Here is an 18,399-nt window from a genome sequence, read left to right as displayed (position 1 = left end):
GCTTTATTTATTGACATATTCAATAATTCAGAGAAATCTTATTTTAAATGCACAGGGCAGAACTCGCCCCCAGGTTTAAAAAACAAATCCTGTCACATTTGGCAAACAGCTGCACAAAGAAGGCAGACATCAAACATATATACCCAAATATGTAGATTCAAAGAACCAAACAGATACGGTGTATTCTTTATTTTCATTTTTCATCTGGAAATAAAAGCTCACGCGTGACATTATCATAATATTGCCTTATTGATTTCCTTGCGGTAAGGAGCATCCTACGAGCCGTGCCCCAGCGATGAGCTTTCCTCCCGGAGTGAAGGTCAGCCCGCTGCCACGGGGACCGTTCTTACACAACCAAAAACGCTTGACGGAGAGCTGATTTGCAGGGCTGGGCTCTAACCCAGTGCAACCCGTCCTCCTCCTCCTCCTCCACCCAGGAGGCACCCAAGTGCCAGCTAAGGGGCTTTCAGTGCAGGTCCCGGTGACACGGTGGGCTGAAGCCTGTGCATCGGCACCCACCATTCATCTGAGCCCAGTCTGTATTGATCCCGCGCACCTCATTTATTCTGCTCTAATATGCTATTCAGAAGGTTACGTCTCCTCTTTTACAGCCTGTAGTATACTTATTTTTCAGTTGACCAGAGCTCTCTAGACATCACCTGCCACGTAATTGCTGCAGTATGCTTGTAGATAATTGAGAAAGAAATGTAAACGCACCAAGATGATTAAGATACACACAGCTGGTGGCACCAGAAATGGAGAAAAAGGAGTGAGCGCAGGGTATGTACGAGGGAGCAGCCCGTGCTGTTTCATACTGACTCATCCAGGGCCTTTTGCCTCCAGATGAAGCCAAAGGCAAAGAAGCTGCATTGCAAAACCGCCGGGCCGTGCCTCTGGGATTTCTTCATGCATTATCATTTTCATCTCGCTGCTGTCGGTTATAAAATAAATGTGTACATCGATACAGTAGCGGCAAGCAAGCGTCTGTTTTGAAGAGACGTTGGCATTGTCTTATAAATGTCAGCAGCTGAGCAGCAGCGGGCTCCGTCACCTGCTACCACTTCTATCGCTTCCCTTTTATTAAAAATATATATTGACAATAAAAGCTTGAGCTAAAAAAAGCAAAAAAAAAATAAAAGCCCCTCCCTCCCCAGAAGAAAGACCTTGCTCTGCTCTTCTGAGAAAATCTTTAAACATGTGCCCTGTGAAATGACCTTAGACATCTTCTCCCCTCCTGCGGACGCCATTGAAGTACACTTTTAAATCAGGCAGGAAAAAGTGAGGCTCTGGTAAGCGGTTTAATAGCAGCACTTCTCACAGCCGCCCCACCAGCAAATGTTTGAGCTTTCTGTTATAAAACACTGCATTTTGTCCAAACCAGCCCGTTCCCAGCCAGGTGGGCGGATTAATTTTTAATTGAAAATTATTTTAAAAAGCCGCAATCCTTCTCCTTTCTAAGTAATACAGGGGAGAGAATTTAGAAAAGCATCCCATGAAAGCAAATGGGCTTTATTTCAACAGTCCCTGCATAAAATGTCACTGTTTGAGTTTCTGTTTCTTTTTCACTGCTTTCCTTTGCCAGGTATCTCCAGGAAAGAAGGTCAGTGACATTTTAGGAGGGTGGTTTACTGTACGCAGCCCACTGGGCGATTCTGAATCCCATGTGTATGTTGGGTTTGCAGGGGAGATGCTGTTAAACAGACGATGGTCGCGCCTGCACTTTGCATCTCTTTACACCCCTGAATCAGGAAACCAGAGAGCTGCAAGTCCCAACACCACCACAGAAACCCCAAGGAAAATACATTGTTCGGGAACATGAGCACATGAACAATGCCACATAAATGTCAATCACCACGAATCCTAAACATCGGCCATTTGTAAACTATCTGACTGCGAGTCAAATCGTTTTATGGTTAGAGGAGCATTTAATATACTATGAACAGTTTAAAGTTAGCATTTTGTATTCAGAGTGATTAATGGCACCATATTGTATTTCAATTACTATGAGATACTTCCCCATAATAAACGATGGCAATAATATTCACATTAAGTCAATAAAAAGCAACTTCAAAGTGTGATGTATAAGTGCCATTATCACAGCCTAACGTGAAAGCATCATACAACAAGTTAGCAACACTGATAACAGAAAACCCAGCACCCGAAGGTAGATTTTTGCGTGAGGGAGAGGTATTGTCCTCTAGCTTGGGAAGCCAAACCAGGTTCCCCATTGCTTCTAGGTCCAACTTCATAAACTCCAGCCGGGGAGCGGATGAGATGGGGATCGTGAGCACCCACATCATACAGTCATTTCCCAGGCACAACGGCTGAGAAGAGCTGCACAACAGGTCACACCAGAGCCTTTCATCCTCTCTTTCTTCCTCCACCTGAAATCTCATTAACTGAAAAGGGAAATGATTTTTGCTCATACTGTTTTAACTTGCTTGCTTGGTTTTTAATTGCTAGCACTGATTTATCTCGAGTGCTCCAGAGCATACTGACTGGGAACAGCTGCTTTCCACAGCATCACACCTAGAATACAGTTCCATTCCCCATCAGGAAGTAGAAAGCTGAAAAAAAAATTAAAACCCAAGAAAATATTTGATTGCAATAAACAGTGAATTGTTTTGTCTTGGCATCTTAATTTAATCTTGTTTCATTTGACTAAAATAAAAAGACACTTGGCTTAGATGTCAAAACACAGCAGCATATACCAAAAAGTAGATACGGTATTATACATAATTTAGAAAAATATAATGATAATTAATAACTGTTATGAGCACTGTATTTACAGCTGGCAGAAAATGTAGTAAAATGAGAAGGTGGAAGTAAAACATTCTTGTATCATAGAAATGACAATTCTGTCTCTGTCAAAATGAGACACCTCACCGTTACCAAAACAAAACAGAAAAGCCCAAATGATTCACTTTGACTTTCCCGTTGAAAATCATGTCCAGATTGGTACCTTCTCATGAAATGCCTCAATTTCAATAAAAAGCTGCAGTCCCTCTGCTCACTGGAGGTTCGACTTAATAGTCCCTCTGTTTCTAAGGTAAAATATAAGCAAGTTTGTCTTCCCACTCCACAAAGAGCAAGGGTTGCCCTTTGGTGCTGCCACTAAGAAACAATGAGCAATGCCCAATAACAGTGATATTTCATAAAACTCTCCAGAGACTTTCTTTAAAAAAAAAAAAAGGGGGGGCGGGGAGAGAGAAAATAAAACATTTTTCTTCACAGGTTGGCTTTAACATAGCTGGTGTGGGGATTGCAGAATGTGGAAACCCACCGCAATAACATCAGTTTTATTAACTGTCTACTCTGCTCTGAACGAGAAAACACCAGCTTCTTCAGCCAGCCTGTATTTAAGGTTTTCTTCCCAAAAACCGCTTGACTTTGCATGCCTGGACTTTTCTACCAGCTTGTCCAAAGCAGGGACAAAACACACATGACAAATACAGGGGCTGTGCACCCTGACACACGCTCTGTCCAAGCCAAATTTAAAGTGGAAATTACCAGTAGAATACAAAGAAACCTCCATGGTTTATCAGTCCTAATCCAATTAATGCTATTAGTGTAGGTTACTAATACTAGTACGTGGCTGTCTTCAACGCAAATCAAACTTTAATGGCTTAGTGCATGGCTGAGAGACGGAGGCAGACGTGGTAGTAAAACACAAGTTGAGTCCCCAGGTCAAACCAGGCCATGTCCTGACCGTACTGCTCCTCGCTTTTCAAGTTTCATATTATTCATCTGCTGAAACACATGTTCCTACTTAAGCCAAAGGGAAATTTACCATTGACTTCAAAGGGACCCGGCACGAGCCCCTGCAGCAGTCGCTCTCCTTAAGAAGAAGGACTGTGCACCCTGAGTTCTGGCAGGGCACGGGCAATCCTGCTGGCTTATAAAGTCATAGTCATGCTTAACACTGCAAGTGCTGGGTGAAAGTTATTGCAGGAGTGCTCTGCTAACCTTCATCATGGCACCTTATGAAAAACACACCCAAATTAGTTCAGAATTCAGCAAATGGGCTCATAAAAATGATTAATAAAATATATATGGATGCTGCAATATCCTGGTAATGCCACTGTGTCGTGCCAGCAGAGCCTGAATGATAAACCAGAGCAAGGACTCTGGCCTGGAGTTGTTTGGCTCCGTCTCTTTGTAGGAAGCCTGATCACTCCTGTGGGGTATGTGCGTGCTTGTGCCAAGCCAGGTATTTCATTCTTAATGCACTTCTGTTGGGGAACATGAAAAGCTGGCCAGCAGGCGAGCAGCACAGCCTGGACACCCCCGTAGCCCAGCATGACTTGCTCTGGCAGGTGAGCTCAGAGCCTCGGTTGCTTCCCTGCACTCCAGCGTTTCCTTATTAATTCACACATCTGTTCTTGACTGTGAGAGCAACATCTTCAGCAGCTTCTTGTAAGGAACAGAACTAAGAGAGAAACCTCAAGAGGATGTGAAAACAGCATAGTAAGAGTCTTGCAGCTTCCAGCTGAAGACAGGCTTTGCTTTTTGCATTTCCTTCATCTGCAAAAAGTCTCGGGAGAAAAACCCAGCGACATTGCTCTAACCTCTCCTTCCCGCAGGCACCAAGTGCTGCAGGTGTTTGTTGCTGTGCTGCAGAAGAGCCGCGCACAGCAAGCCCCCCCTTGCTGTGTGTGCTACCTGTACTGCCATGCCAGCTCTTCTTAAAATGGCTCTTGCTGGCTAAAGCCAAGGTGAACCAACACTTTGCCTAGGGTATTGTATGTAATAAAACAAGCCAGTCCGCAGTTACCATCTGCTGAACCATGCCAACATTCTTCTGTTTCATTGGAAGGTTTCCTATAAATTCACGGAATCACAGAATGTCAGGGATTGGAAGGGACCTCAAAAGCTCATCCAGTGCAATCCCCCCATGCAGCAGGAACACCCAGATGAGGTTACACAGGAAGGTGTCCAGGTGGGTTTGAATGTCTGCAGAGAAGGAGACTCCACAACCTCCCTGGGCAGCCTGGGCCAGGCTCTGCCACCCTCACCATGAAGAAGTTTCTTCTCAAATTTAAGTGGAACCTCCTATGTTCCAGTTTGAACCCCTTGTCCTATCATTGGTTGTCACCGAGAAGAGCCTGGCTCCATCCTCCTGACACTCACCCTTTACATATTTATAAACATTAATAAGGTCACCCCTCAGTCTCCTCTTCTCCAGCTCCAGAGCCCCAGCTCCCTCAGCCTTTCCTCACACGGGAGATGCTCCACTCCCTTCAGCATCTTTGTTGCCCTGCGCTGGACTCTCTCCAGCAGTTCCCTGTCCTGCTGGAACTGCGGGGCCACAACTGGACACAATATTCCAGGTGTGGTCTCCCCAGGGCAGAGTAGAGGGGAAGGAGAACCTCTCGCGACCTACTAACCACCCCCCTTCTAATACACCCAAGTATGATCCAACTCTGTCATTAAAAGGCCACCAACCCAGAGACGCAGCACACAAATGTGTATTTCTCGTGTCTGCTGACAGCCGCACATCATCGCCCTGGGGTGCTGGGACCCCGTTCCCAGGGTCCAGCAGCATTGCTGCACTGTTAGCAACAGCCGCCCAGAAAGGTCTGCAAAGCGGACACCCTGTGTGGAAGCCCTAAGAGTCCAGCCTGAGTCCAAGACTCAAAGGTCTTCTTTGCAGCTCATTATTATTTATTATTTGTACTGTAGAAGTACCTGAGAGCCTACTAATATGATCAGAGGCTGTTTCTGTCAGATGCTGAACACCAACAGAATAGCAATGTTAACCGTCCTTACCAAGAGGTTCAGAAATATACAGATCACTTTGGGCAGAAGGGAGGACTTGAAAGACAGCAGAGGGAGTGGTTGGATCCAGATGGGTTTAGAGCTCTTGATGGGACCCAAAGGAAATCACATTTCCACCAGTAGCACCGACGTTGTACCTCTCTGCCTCTGGAAGTTTTCACCATCCTGCTCTGGGAGAGAGAGAAGACCGATGCTAATGCAAACAGCCACAGCCATAAGGTAAAAATGGTTACCAAAATTCCAAAGCCTTAGAGCACGTAAGCAAACCACAGCAGATGAAGACTCCTTCCCCAGAGCAAAAACCCAATCCTGTTACATGCTGAGTGCGCGTGGTGCCTTTTCAGGACAGGGTGTCAAAAGCCTCCAGGCCAGATATGTATCAGGCCCATTCAGCTATGATTTCTAACCTTCCCCTGAAGCTTTGTTTTTGTTTCAGCCCACAGAACTCAGCTGGATAATGTTTCTGCTTCAGGATGGGACATCTTGCTTTCCCACCAAACATCTTCTGCATCTGGCCAGTGATCAACTTGCAAAGTCCACTGAGACTTCTGGATGCCCTAAGCTATGATTATGGGTTAAACCCATTCATTTCTAATCCTGGAGGGTGCTCATTAGCTGCCCTGCAATTAAACCCATTGCAATGTCCGCAAGGCACTGATTTGAAAGGGAAGAGGGGCCAAATGGTGCCTGTTTTTAGGAAGGAGGGGAGGCACGGGAACCTGCTGTGCCACACTCTGGCGTCTCTTTCCAGCGCTGCAGATCTGGGGAGTAGCTTGTGGCTCACTGGAAGCCAGGAGGCACCTCCACCCACGCAAAGCTCAGCACAGAGATGCGACCACACTGCTTCAAAGCATGTCCCCTCCATGCTTGATGTTTGTTGGGATTTTGGTTCTTGACAGACACGGACACGGATACAGATGCTCGGACACATTTGGGTATTGGCAACTCTGAACAGTAGGGCGGCTTTTGAGCTTTCCTGCTGTGCCTTTGGCAGCCTCTTCCAACCATGTCACCTGGCCATGAAGCACCACGAGTCCTCCAATCCCCTGGCAATAGCTTTCTGCATCCACTCCTGAAGAGGGTGCAGCTGCAAATCCAAGCACGGTCCAGCGAGCTTCTCAGTGCTCTCTTCCCCTTTCCTCTTTGCAAGGCTTTACAACCAGGCAGCAACTTCAACTCTACCAACCTGCAGGCACAACCTCTTCCTCTCCAGGAGAGACACTGACTGAAGAAACAACACTTTTGAGCATCCTTGTCACAGGTTTTCAGCACATGAAAGTTGTGTTAGCTCACTGTTTGAGACGGGGAAAGGAAGAGGAGCAGCTGGCAGCCTAAAATGCAGATGTGATGGTAGAAGAAACTGATAACCTAGATACCTGGAGAAAGTGCTTTAGCACTTCTGTTGAGTACAGGGAAGACTATGGGCTTTAAAACGGCATCATGAGCTGCATACAGGGGATCTCAGTGCAGTTGTTTCATTGGTACCAAAGGGAGTGTATCCAGTGAAAAGTTTAAACTATAAATTGATGGCATCTTGTCACTGTACAAACCAAAGCAATGAAACACAAACCCAACACCCCCAAATCCCCTGCAAACCAGCCTTCCTTCTCAGGTCCCCACTATGCACCCCTTGCCATTGCTCCTGGGGACAGCAGGGCTGAAAATACCATAAGGGAAGAAATTAGAGTGACTAAAACTGTGATTCTGTGCACACCACTGGCCTGCAGAGACCAAGTCAAGCACAGAGGTTGACACAGCATTCCCAACTTGGAAGGGCAGAATAGTTTGTTACCAGAGGTCCTGGGATGGGCAATGAGAAATTCAAGCTCTTCCCAGAAAACAGAGAAGTCATCTCTTTCTCTAGAAGAGCAGAAGGAACAGGGAATATTTTCTTTCACTAGGATTAACCACTCCTATTGCCCCTTGATGCCAAAAATATAGCCTCTTCCCTTTTCCCAGGTGTCAAGACCCATTGGCACTATTGCACAGCCAGACTTACCACCTCACTGAATGTTCCTGACATTTCAGCAAGTCATGGGAATGACAATTTTTGGGGCTGACCTAAAAAATCCTCTCCCCATCCAGGCTATTCTCTTTACCCATTACGGGACAAGTCTGTGCTATGGCTAAAATGCCCATCCTTACTCCCTGCAGATCCAGCCTGAACACTTTGCCTGAATTTTTGTGTTGTCCTCCGTGCCCTTGAGCCCAGCTGTGTAGCAGTGGGGAGGGATTGCTCCTTCACGTCTGATTGCGTTGCTCTCCGCAATGGGTGGTGTGATTGGGCCGGAGCAGGGAAAGTGGCCACCTGCCAACAGTAAGGTCAGTACAGCCTGGGAAACAAAAGAGAGCTTGGCAGAAATTGCCTTCTGTTACCTCTGGGTTAGCACAGGTAGATGCTACCTCAGGTGCTGGACCAACAGCATTATACCCAGTGTATTACCACATTCATTTTTTGTCTAGAATTTCTACTTCTGCCAAGTGACAACCCCATTCTGCTTTCTCAACTGACCTCCAAAGCTGAATATCCAAGACAATAAAAATGCAATGTCTGCCTGGAAACCACTCAGGCAAGCGGCCAGAGCCGTAGCCCAGCTCTTCACCTCGAGGCTCACAGCCAAAATCTTGCCCTCAGACACAATTCCTCCCGAAGCCAGCCAGAGCAGCGGACCAGCATCTGCTCACCGGCCCCGGCCATCACTTACACTGCAACCTGGGCACAGGCTGGTTCTTTGCTGGTGTAAAGCAGCTGAGCTCTGCATCTGAGAAAAACCTTCACCCTGAGGGTGGAAAAGTGGCTGATCCTGCGGGATGTGCATTCAGCAGAAAGCTCAAGATAAGATAGACAAGTAGAAAGATTTAAATTTATCCAAATGAGAGCTACTCAGCAGTAAGCAGAGGTGATCATCACAGCAGAGGGAACTCTTGGGCTGCCTGTATACACCAGGCTTTCCAATGAACCAAAGTGTGAGCAACCCACAGCTTGCACAGGCCTCATGTCAGTGTTAGAGGGGAGCTTGGACATCAAAGCACGAGACTTTCTACATATTAAAATGGTAGTTATGCTAAACAAGGCTAGAAGTAGAGCACCAAAATGTTTTTCAGCCACTGTGATGACACAATTTGAAGACAAAAATGTATGTTTAAGTAGCTCATACCATAAACCTTTGCTGCTTCCCTTGCCTAGGTCAGGAAAAGCCTCTGCATATGGCCTCATTCTGACAAGCTCTTAAGAATAAATGCTGATTGAAAGCTTTTTCTGAAACATGTATTTCTTGCATAGCCCTCTCGGTACCTGAGCTGTGTTATGATACCCAAGTGCTGCTTCTTTCCAGATCTTATCACCTTAGTCCAGCTCTCCCCTCTCCTGTATTTAAGTTTTCTCTTCCCAAGGTGCCCAGGAAAGGTGTTGCTTTGCCAGATCGACGCATGCTTGGAATCGGTAACGACGGTCTGTGAGACCTCTCCAGCAGTGCTCACTGCACTAACCTTCCCTCTCCTCTTCCCACTGACACATACATTTACACATTTATGGCTATATTTATGACAAAGGGCAGTTTATTATTCACATCCAGCGTCGCATACAGATTTTTTGCAAAGTTAAAAGTGCCGGAGAGGGTCGTGTTTGAGACAACCTATGGCTCCCTAGGTGAAGGCTGGAAAATACACTGTTTTCACAAGCAGCTCACAGGAGATAAACCATCTTTAAGTGGGCTTCCCCGGGACCACCCAGACCTGCAGCCTCAGGGTCAAAGCCTGAGCAGCAGCTCCCACGAGTGATCCTGCTGCACACCCAAACAAAAGGAGTTTTTGCAGAGGTGAGACTACTTATTTGAGGAAACTGTCTCTGTCCAGTCCCTCCAAATTACTGCAGTTCCTTCAGCAACAGCTTCATTTCCCCCCTATCCTCTAGACTTTGACTCCTCAAGTAAGAGTGTGATGCTTACTCTGCTTTATTCTAGTTACAGCAGTGTTGCTTGCCAGCACCTATTATACAAATATTTGGGCCTGGTGCAGCCATTAGCTGAGCTTTCTTTAGAGGTTTATTCTAAGAAGCTTTCTTCAAACATGGCTTCCAAAATTGTCATCACGGACCCAGTCTTGGAAAAGGCATTTTGTCTTCATCATCCAGGAACAAAACATACCATGAACTAATTAGCACTGATGAGTTTTGCTGCCTCATACTTTCACATCATTCCGAGTGGGACACCTGGCATGAGATGTGTGTACTAGTGGCACTGCACCAATTCACACCAGCTGAGGCCTGGCCCAGGCACCCTCATCTGGTTGCAGAAGGAAAACAATAGTAGAGACATTTTAGTCACTTAGAGGAAAAAAAAAGTGTGATGCAACTGCTCTAAAACCAGATAGCTTAACAATCCCTGGCAGCATCTGCCTGCCCTGATACCCCATCCAACTCACACAGCTGACAACCCACCATAAAAGGGCACTGGGGGGATATTCATCCAGCAGCTCAGTGGCTAGATATAACCCTAGCAATGTAGCTGATGGGACTACAGGGCCCTCCAAATTTCAGGGCAACAAAGAGAACATATTTCTTCTATTACTGGAACTCCCCCCATTATCCTGAAATGAGCACACTCATTTCTGCAATTCTTCCGAAAGCAGAAATGCAACTGTGCACAGAGCCAGAACAATTTTGGGGAAGCTCTGCACCACACTAACCATTTAAGGTCAAATAACTCATTAGCCAAGCCAAACTAGTATTCAAAGAGGGCTCAGATCACAGCTAAGCCTGGTTCAATGCCACAATAGATGCCTTAATAAGCATGGGAGCATTTCTGCAGGTAGCCTGGCTAGGTTAACACTCAGCACTACCCCTGCCCTTGAGTTGGGTTGCTGCCAACCCCATGCACAGGCACCAAGCACTGGTGGTTACACTGGCTACTCCAGCTCGGGGTATATTCCCACTCTCTCTCTTCCCAACACTCTCAGCTGTGCATCTTTCCCAGCCATCTGTGACTGAGAGAAAAAAGCACTTTGCTCACTCCGGCCACCCTCAGCCCCCAGGGACTCCCGAGCTAGTGGCTGGAGAGCAGCACATGGCCGCAGATGGCTGTGCGCAGCAGGGGAAGCGCGGGCTGCTCGGCAGCCACCAAGTGCGCGGCTCCTTCACTTTCCCCATCCCTTGCCCGCGCCTCGGGGTGAGGGCTCAGCGCCCCAGAGCAGCGTTTTCCCGCCGACCCCGGTAACCGGGCCGGAGCGCCGCCGCCCTCACGGCCCCCAGCGCGCCGCGCTCTGCCGCTGCCGCGCGCGCCGCCGCCCCATTATATAGCGCCCTAAAAATAGCTCGGTGCGCACCGCCTCGCGGGCCGCGGGGAGGGTGCGGGAGCCGCGCGGCCGGCCAATCGGAGCCGCCATCGGCGGCCTGGCCCCGCCCCCTCCACCCTGAGCGGCGCCGCCATTGGGCCACAGTGACTTCAGGCGCGCCACGGCCCCGCCCCTCCCGCCCCGCCGTTTACCCTACATGGCCACGCGCTGCCTGAGTGGGCCGCGCGGCTGCGCGCGGGGGGCGGGGCTGCCGTGAGGCGGCCGTGAGGCGGCGGCGGCCGCGGGGGGGCCGGGCCGGGTTTGCCGAGGGAGGGTGAGAGGAAAACGGGAGGAGGGGACGGGGCGGGTGGGGGGGATGTGATCTCCCGAAAATAAAGAGGGGAGGGGGCGGGGAGCGCGAGCGCGCATGGCCGCGGGGCTGCGCGGTGCGCGGCGGGGACGTGCCCCGGTGCGGCGGGCGCGGGCTGCTCGGTACGCGCCGGCGCCGCTCGTCCTCCTCGGCCCGGCCCCCGGCCCTCGCCGTCCCTCCACGCTCATTCTCTCTCTCTTTTTTTTTTTTTTAAAGTGTGACTGAAACAAAACAAAGCCAAAGGGACCCTGGATCTATCATTGGTTGATTTTCCTCCTTTTTTTTTTTATGATCAAAAACAACCCCCCACCCGAGCAAACAAACACACACAAAAGCAGAAAGAAAGGGTCTTGCTCAGCAGCAGCATGGATGTCTTGGCTAGTTATAGTATATTCCAGGAACTCCAGCTTGTCCACGACACCGGCTACTTCTCAGCTTTGCCATCCTTGGAGGAAAACTGGCAGCAGGTGAATCATTTAAATTACTCCTGTAAATCTCTTAAGCACAGACAGTCGATGCATTGGGGCTGCATTTCTGATTTTATTTTTGTTATTTAATTCAGAGCTTTTTGTGTTTTGTTTCGGTTTGGTGTTGTATTAATTTTTTTTTTTTTTCACCGCGTGGGTAGACCTTTAAATCTCTCTATTTTTTGCCATGACAAACTGAGCAGTCCATTCAAATGTCTGCCTTCAGTCCTTTCTGAGCACACCCGGCAGCACCTGAGATCCGATGGCATTCTTTGGGGTTTTGTTTTTATGATGACTACTATTTTTATTTTATTTTTGAGCTTAGCTTTTTTTTTTTGGTTTTGGTTGTTATTCTTTTAAACAAGGCTGATCACTTCTAGCCAGTGCTGACAGCTGGCAGCTGCTGGAAACAGAATAGATCATTCTTATTTTCAAGTAATTAGTATATGTCAATAAAAATTGCAGCTTAAATTGGAGATGGGGGGTGGGCAGGTGTGTGGAAGCACTAGCAAAAGGTTTTAGGCTAAATTCTGTAACTAAGGAGGTGACTCTTTTTTTTTTTTTTTTTTACTTTTTTCATTTTTTTAGAAGGTGGGGAGAAACACACACTTCTTGCTGTATCTTAAAACAATGATGCCTTAGGCTTGTTCCAGTGAACCAGCATATTTTGAGGCACCATAGAGTTAATATGCAGACACAATTAGGATATGTTGAAGATGGAAATCAAGTATCACGAATGCATTAAAATGATGGCTGGTGGCATGAATAAATAAGACCAAGGAGAAGAGTAGGTTACAGAGAAAAGAGTTGTATAAAATGAACTATGAGCCCAAATGCGTAGATCTATAAATAGTTATCAGCTGGGATAACTGAGGGAAAAGGAAAGACAGGATTCCTCATTATGGCAGGACATTGTGAGAAAATCCTGTTTCTTAATGTGCTTTTCTGGCAGAGGCAATATGCCAGGCGAAATTCTGGAAACTAGTGTCTCTTTAAAAGAAAAAAAAAAGAATCTGCTAGTGGGTAGGAATAGTGGAGTGTGGCTGGGCTGACATGTGGTGCTAATGCAGCGCACGGACCCGCGGTACTATCGGCGTAAGAATAACGAGCCAGTGGGTTTCATCTTGCCAGTATTCACCTTAGTCTTGGCTGGCATAAGGGTAGCATGTGTTAGGTCTCCAGTAAGTGACAGTTTGGGACGTTCATTTAATTTTTCCTTAGAAGTGTGTGTGGGGAGAAATGTGGATGGTAGAGCATTGTCATCCAGCTAGACTGGGGCTGGATCTTTAAAGGTTTACCCTAATAAAATTGTTTTGGCTTCAGCTTTATGTGTGTATTTGCACACACAGGAGAGGTTTATTGACAGCTATGGTGCGAACACATTCAGGATTTAATTTGCAGAATGACCGATCCAACTTTGCTGTATCTTCTGAGGGGGAGGGGATGCTTTTTGTTATTAATATTCAGCTCGCACATCCACAATGGTCACATCTACTTTGCTTTTATATTTTTAACGTGCTAATTAAACTGAAGATGTTAATATAATTGCATTAAAAGAATTAATTTCGTAGCATCAGTGTTGTTGGATTGGTTGCATATTCAGTTGCATATTAGTAACAGTCCAGACAGTCCAAAGCGAGATAATCTGTTGACATAGCCAGCATGGTTTAGGCAGTACTGTGTGTGATACTCCGTCTCCTGCTGCCTTCTTTTATGCGTGGAAGAGCAGCAGCTTTACACAGCACAATGTACTTACCCAAGCCCACTGTTACTATTGCAAAATTTAAACACACACATGCCTGGTTAAACCCCACTGATTCCCCACATATGTTTGAAAAGAGAAGTTGAAAATAATTTATTACATTCTCCCTTGTTTCCCCTCAATTCCTCCAACCAGTGCCTGATGTTTCTTAATAACATCCTGTATGTACAGTTTGTTTTTATTCCCCTGTTGCTCTCTGGACTCTCCTTGCAAACAACGGGGAGCAAAACTGGTGTATCAGTGGTGGGAGCAGCCTGTTCAGAGCACACAGTCATGCAGGCTTGGCAGACCCACTGACACAGAGACCCCAATTTCATTCTTCTGAATCACTTGGAGATGTAGCCAGGACTTGGGCATTTATTTATTTTAGGCAAACCTTAGGCGCTTTGGGACAAAGGATGTTTGTGCGTGGGTGTGTGTTTTTAAAGGTATCCCTTAAAGCTGTCAGGCTGCAGTCGAGACCCCAGGGAGGAGAGCTGACAGGGCAGTGACTGATCCCTGTGGGAAGCAGCAGCTTTAATTTTGGGTTAGAACACTTGAATGGGTCTTGGTTCTGCTCTCATGAAGAGCTCTGGTGCCATACTCGAGCTCCACAGAGGCTCCAGAGCTTCCCCCAGCAGCAAAGCAGTGCCCTGGGAGATTGCTTCAGCCTCTTAAAAGGGGGGAAGTAGTTGTGTTGGTCAAGAGCATGTTTCCTTATCACGTTGTGAGCTTCATTTGTTTTGTTATCAGCAGGTCCTAGCGCTTGGTGGGGAGAGGTTAGTCTGTGCCAGTTCCTGCTCGCAGAAATGGTGTCTGCTGTGATACCATAAAAGATGCGCTTGCCCCACTGAAAATCAGAGCCTGCCTTGGTCTGAAAGTGTTGACACAGTCCTGTCTTCCTTTTCTCCTGAGTCTGGACCACACTTTTGTAGCTGCTGGCTGAAGGATACACAGACGAAGCAGTTGCTCATATTTCCGATTGTGAAACACCCATCACTCATGGAGGCACTGACAGCACAGGCAGGTTGCTAAATGCTTGCGTGCAGTCAGCTGATTTTCTCTCCCCTTTTTCCTTCCCACTGCAAGAGAAATGTGAGCAGGTTTGGTATCTATACTTTTGACAATTAGCATTGGAGTTGAATGAGAGGGACTCAGCAATATGTACAACACAAGCAGATTTTGCGTAGGAAGAGATTGTCATCTCTTGTGTAGGTTTCTTTTTTCAGGAGGAAAAAAATACAAACAAAAAACCCCCTACACTCCACCCTGGACATAGTTTACATTGTAGAAGTGGAAATACCTGAAGTGGAAGCTGGAATTGAATCCATGATGTGTTTCATGTTAGTTTAAAACATGTTGGGAAGGGAGGGCTAGGTTTTTAGGCAGCAAAATCTTAGCTTCCCTACATCAGCTTTGGGTGTATTCCTTCAGGCAAAACACTTTTGAGGTCAGAAAGGTTTTTTCTTGGAGTGAGGAGGTCAGGATCTAATAAGCCATCCAGAGCACAACTTCATCAGGAGAGAGGGAACTTTATTTAGTCTCTATTTAGCTTGTCCAGCAGCGTTGAGCCACCACAGCACTGAAAGAGATGAAAGCAAGAGGTGGGCTCTGTGCATTGGAAAATAAGGTGTCTGCTGTGTGTCAGCTGGCTGGTATCTCAGCATCTATGTGTTTCTGCCTGGTGTTTTCATCCTGGCTCTGACTGACCCATCCTGCTTGCTGTCTGTCCCTGTGAGCTGCCTCTGCAGTTCAGGAACGGGGTGGGGGGCGGATTTCAGCACCTGCGGTGCAGCGGGAGGACCTCTGGCCGCACACACCATCGCTCAGGGGTAGCCGTCTGATGTGGCATCCCCGAGATTGGAACCAGACTGCTGCGAGAGACAGCATGAGGCTGAAGAGCGCCTCGTTACCCTACAGAGGAAGGAAGTGGGTAGGAGGCTGTTTTTGAGGGAGGTGTCTGCGAGGAGTGCAGACCGTGCAGCTGCATGCGGTCCTGCTCCCCGTGTGCCACACTGTTAAGACAGGGAAAGCAGGGCTGAGGATTGGGGAAGGCTGGATGTGGGGCTTCAGCCTGTTCTTCCTGCTGAGACTTCACAGTGTCATTGGGGGGGGTCATTAAAAGATCGGTGTGCAGAAGGCATCTTTTGTAGTCAGATATGTCACCTCCTGGGGGTAATATTTCAAACCCTGTTCCCACCCCTGTTATCCTTCTCCATAGGCCCCTTGGAGGACTGTGGACTCACCATCCTTGTGTGGAGAAGGGGACTGATCAGGAGACATTTTGGGGCTCATTTTGTATTCTGTGGGGGTCAAAGGGCAGACTCTCGCATGACAATTCCCGTCACGTCGGAGCACAAAGAGCACGCAGATGCACAGGGTCACTGTGTGTAGCTGATGCAGGTGTACAAAATCAGATGGGCTTAGGTGCCAAACCAGGGTTTATTCTAAAAAAGCCAGTGTTTCCCACATGTGTCATCGGGTAGAGCAGGTCTAATTGGCTGGCTAAAGTGGAAATAACATTGTATCTTTTGTCTGATAACCATTGCCCGATAACATTTCCTCTTGCCTTGGCTGACCCGGCTGCTCTCAGCTGCAGCAAACAATGATCCTTCCAGGAGAAATGCACGTTTCCTGTAAAGCACAGGATCAAGGAAGCCTTTGTTTTGCTCTTAACTCTGTCGTAGAGCTTTCTTTGCATATTTTTAATCAGGTCTTCAGGCCTCAGTTTCCCCGTTTCTGAAGAGACTGATAACAATGAAGCTAAGGAATGGTCTTTGAGGGGCTGGGTGGCTGAGTTCTGACCTGCCCTGGCAAAGTGCTTTGAGATCCCTGTGCTGTGTGAGAGCAGAGTATCCCAAGGTGACTAATCTAGCAGAACTCTTACATCTTAATGCTGACTTCTGTTTGGCAGACAGGGTCATTTTCAGGCCTATAGGAAAAATTTCCACTGCTACTGGAAAGGAATAAATCACGCTGGAGAACATTCCTGCCTCCCCATCGTCTCCATTGTTCTAGTTTAATGGCATAGTTGGCCACTACATAAACTAAACCATCTCTTTTAATATTGCTATTTCATCTTGGTTCCAGTCACAGTGTAACACATTTCTTAAGTGCTTATAGCACATCATGCCTCTTGAGAATAACTTGCAGGAATGGTTGACTTCCAAGAACAGCCACATGTGTGATGCAGCGTATTCCAGACTCGGTGTGCCGGTGCATTTGTACCTGCAGGCTCTCTGCTTGCTCCATGTGCTGAAAGCATGCTCCTATCCCCTTACAGAAAGAGATGGAGAAGGAGAGGAAAAATTAACTTGAAACCACTGTCTCTATTGTTTCATGATTCCTTAATTACAGAATCTGTTGTTATAAGTGATTATGTCTTGGCGTTATGAAAGTATAGAGCCCCGCAATCCACGTTACAGGTCTTAAGTAGCTGATTATGTGTGTGACTCGTGTCAAGTGATTTTGAAATGGAGTAGATGCCTTTAAGCAATGCACAATCATAACGTGGGTACTCAGCTAGAAAATATTTTCTCGTATTTATCTGGGATGCTTTAACCCCTGCTCCCCCAAGTCCACAGGTTTCTGTATGTTGTATTGAATAGGCAATGCATAGATTAGAGTAGGCTACATAAAAATCATGACATATAGCTAGTCTGCAATGTGATACTTCTATGTAGAAATGGCAGAAGGTCTTCAGTTCCACGCAGTAGCTTCACACTTAAGCTCTCCAGGGTGGAGGCAAATGGTATCTTCTGGATATTGTTGTATCGTTGTATTTTCTCTCCGCTGAGAAACATATTGCATATTGCTTCTCCATCCTGCATTGGGAAACATGTTATGGGGAGGTGAGAAGGAAGCTGCTTCTGTTTGACTCTAGCTGCGTATGAACAACCTTGATTGCAATTATCCTTATAAATCAAAAGGATTTTGCTTGCTGGCTGAACAGCATTGGTGTTCAGTACATTAAGCAATGGGGTAGTAGTACACCTCAGCTCCTATCAAATTTGTCACCATCTGCAGAGAGAGAGAAAAATAGTAGGCTTTTGATTACCATGCTCAAAACCTCATAAAAAGTTATTCACAGGTATTGTAATGGGTGGCAGTTTTCTTTTTTGATGGTAAACCTGAATTCTGGAGAGTTAATAAAGGTATTTTCAAGAATGGTGCTGAGTCCCTCTTACTTTATATTCTGTTTCCATGGGCTCTCAGGTGCCTCCTGCCCATTCCCTTATGTATTGATCTGCAGTGCCCCACCGCTTCCAAACTCCCAGGAACACTCAGGAGCTGGGAGTGCCATTGTTGTGGTGTCTTTCAGGCTCAAGTTGCAGGGATCACCCACCCGAATTGTTGAATGTCTTCTCCACACAGATCCTCCTTTTTTGGGTGCTTCTGCCTTGGTCCAAATTAATGTGGATTCACTTGAACTACAGGGTTCAGCTGATTCTGTAGCAAACCTACCAGCGAGTCTCTCCTCCCAAATTTTCCTGAGCAGAGGACACATTTGGATGTTACACATGTACATTCCCCAGCTTGATGCTGTTATATTTGAGTCCCTACCAGTTTTCTTCAGTTAGCTTCAGTCATGATTAGCACTACATGTGTTTTGAGTGTCTGAGTTTGGTGCTCTCTTGGCTGTGTCTTCTTCCCAGCATTGCCGCTTTGAGTTGAAAAATTGTGTGCCTGGGTCCCAAGACACTGAGATTGTCTTTAAAGTCACAGACTTAAAAAAGAATTTGATTCCTTGCTTCTGAGCCACTCAAGATCTG

The 18,399-nt window shown here is 46.9% G+C and overlaps 1 protein-coding gene across 6 annotated transcripts in view; it reads left to right on the top strand.

The window, feature by feature from the left end:
- Positions 1–11,487: 11,487 nt before the first annotated feature.
- Positions 11,488–18,399, top strand: part of KLF7 (KLF transcription factor 7) — a 58,700-nt gene continuing 51,788 nt past the window's right edge. For all 6 annotated transcript variants that reach the window (XR_014184284.1, XR_014184285.1, XR_014184286.1 and 3 more), the window contains exon 1: positions 11,488–11,886. Coding sequence is in view for 2 of the 6 variants with exons in the window: in XM_082055145.1 (XP_081911271.1) it covers positions 11,785–11,886 (102 nt within the window). In the remaining 4 variants the exon portion in view is untranslated. The remainder of the gene's footprint in view (positions 11,887–18,399) is intronic.

This window comes from Streptopelia decaocto (genome assembly GCF_964273445.1).
Source record: "Streptopelia decaocto genome assembly, chromosome: 6".
NCBI classification, from domain to species: Eukaryota; Metazoa; Chordata; class Aves; order Columbiformes; family Columbidae; genus Streptopelia; species Streptopelia decaocto.
The sequence above is the reverse complement of the archived record's forward strand: the minus strand, read 5'-3'. Positions and strand labels throughout refer to the sequence as shown.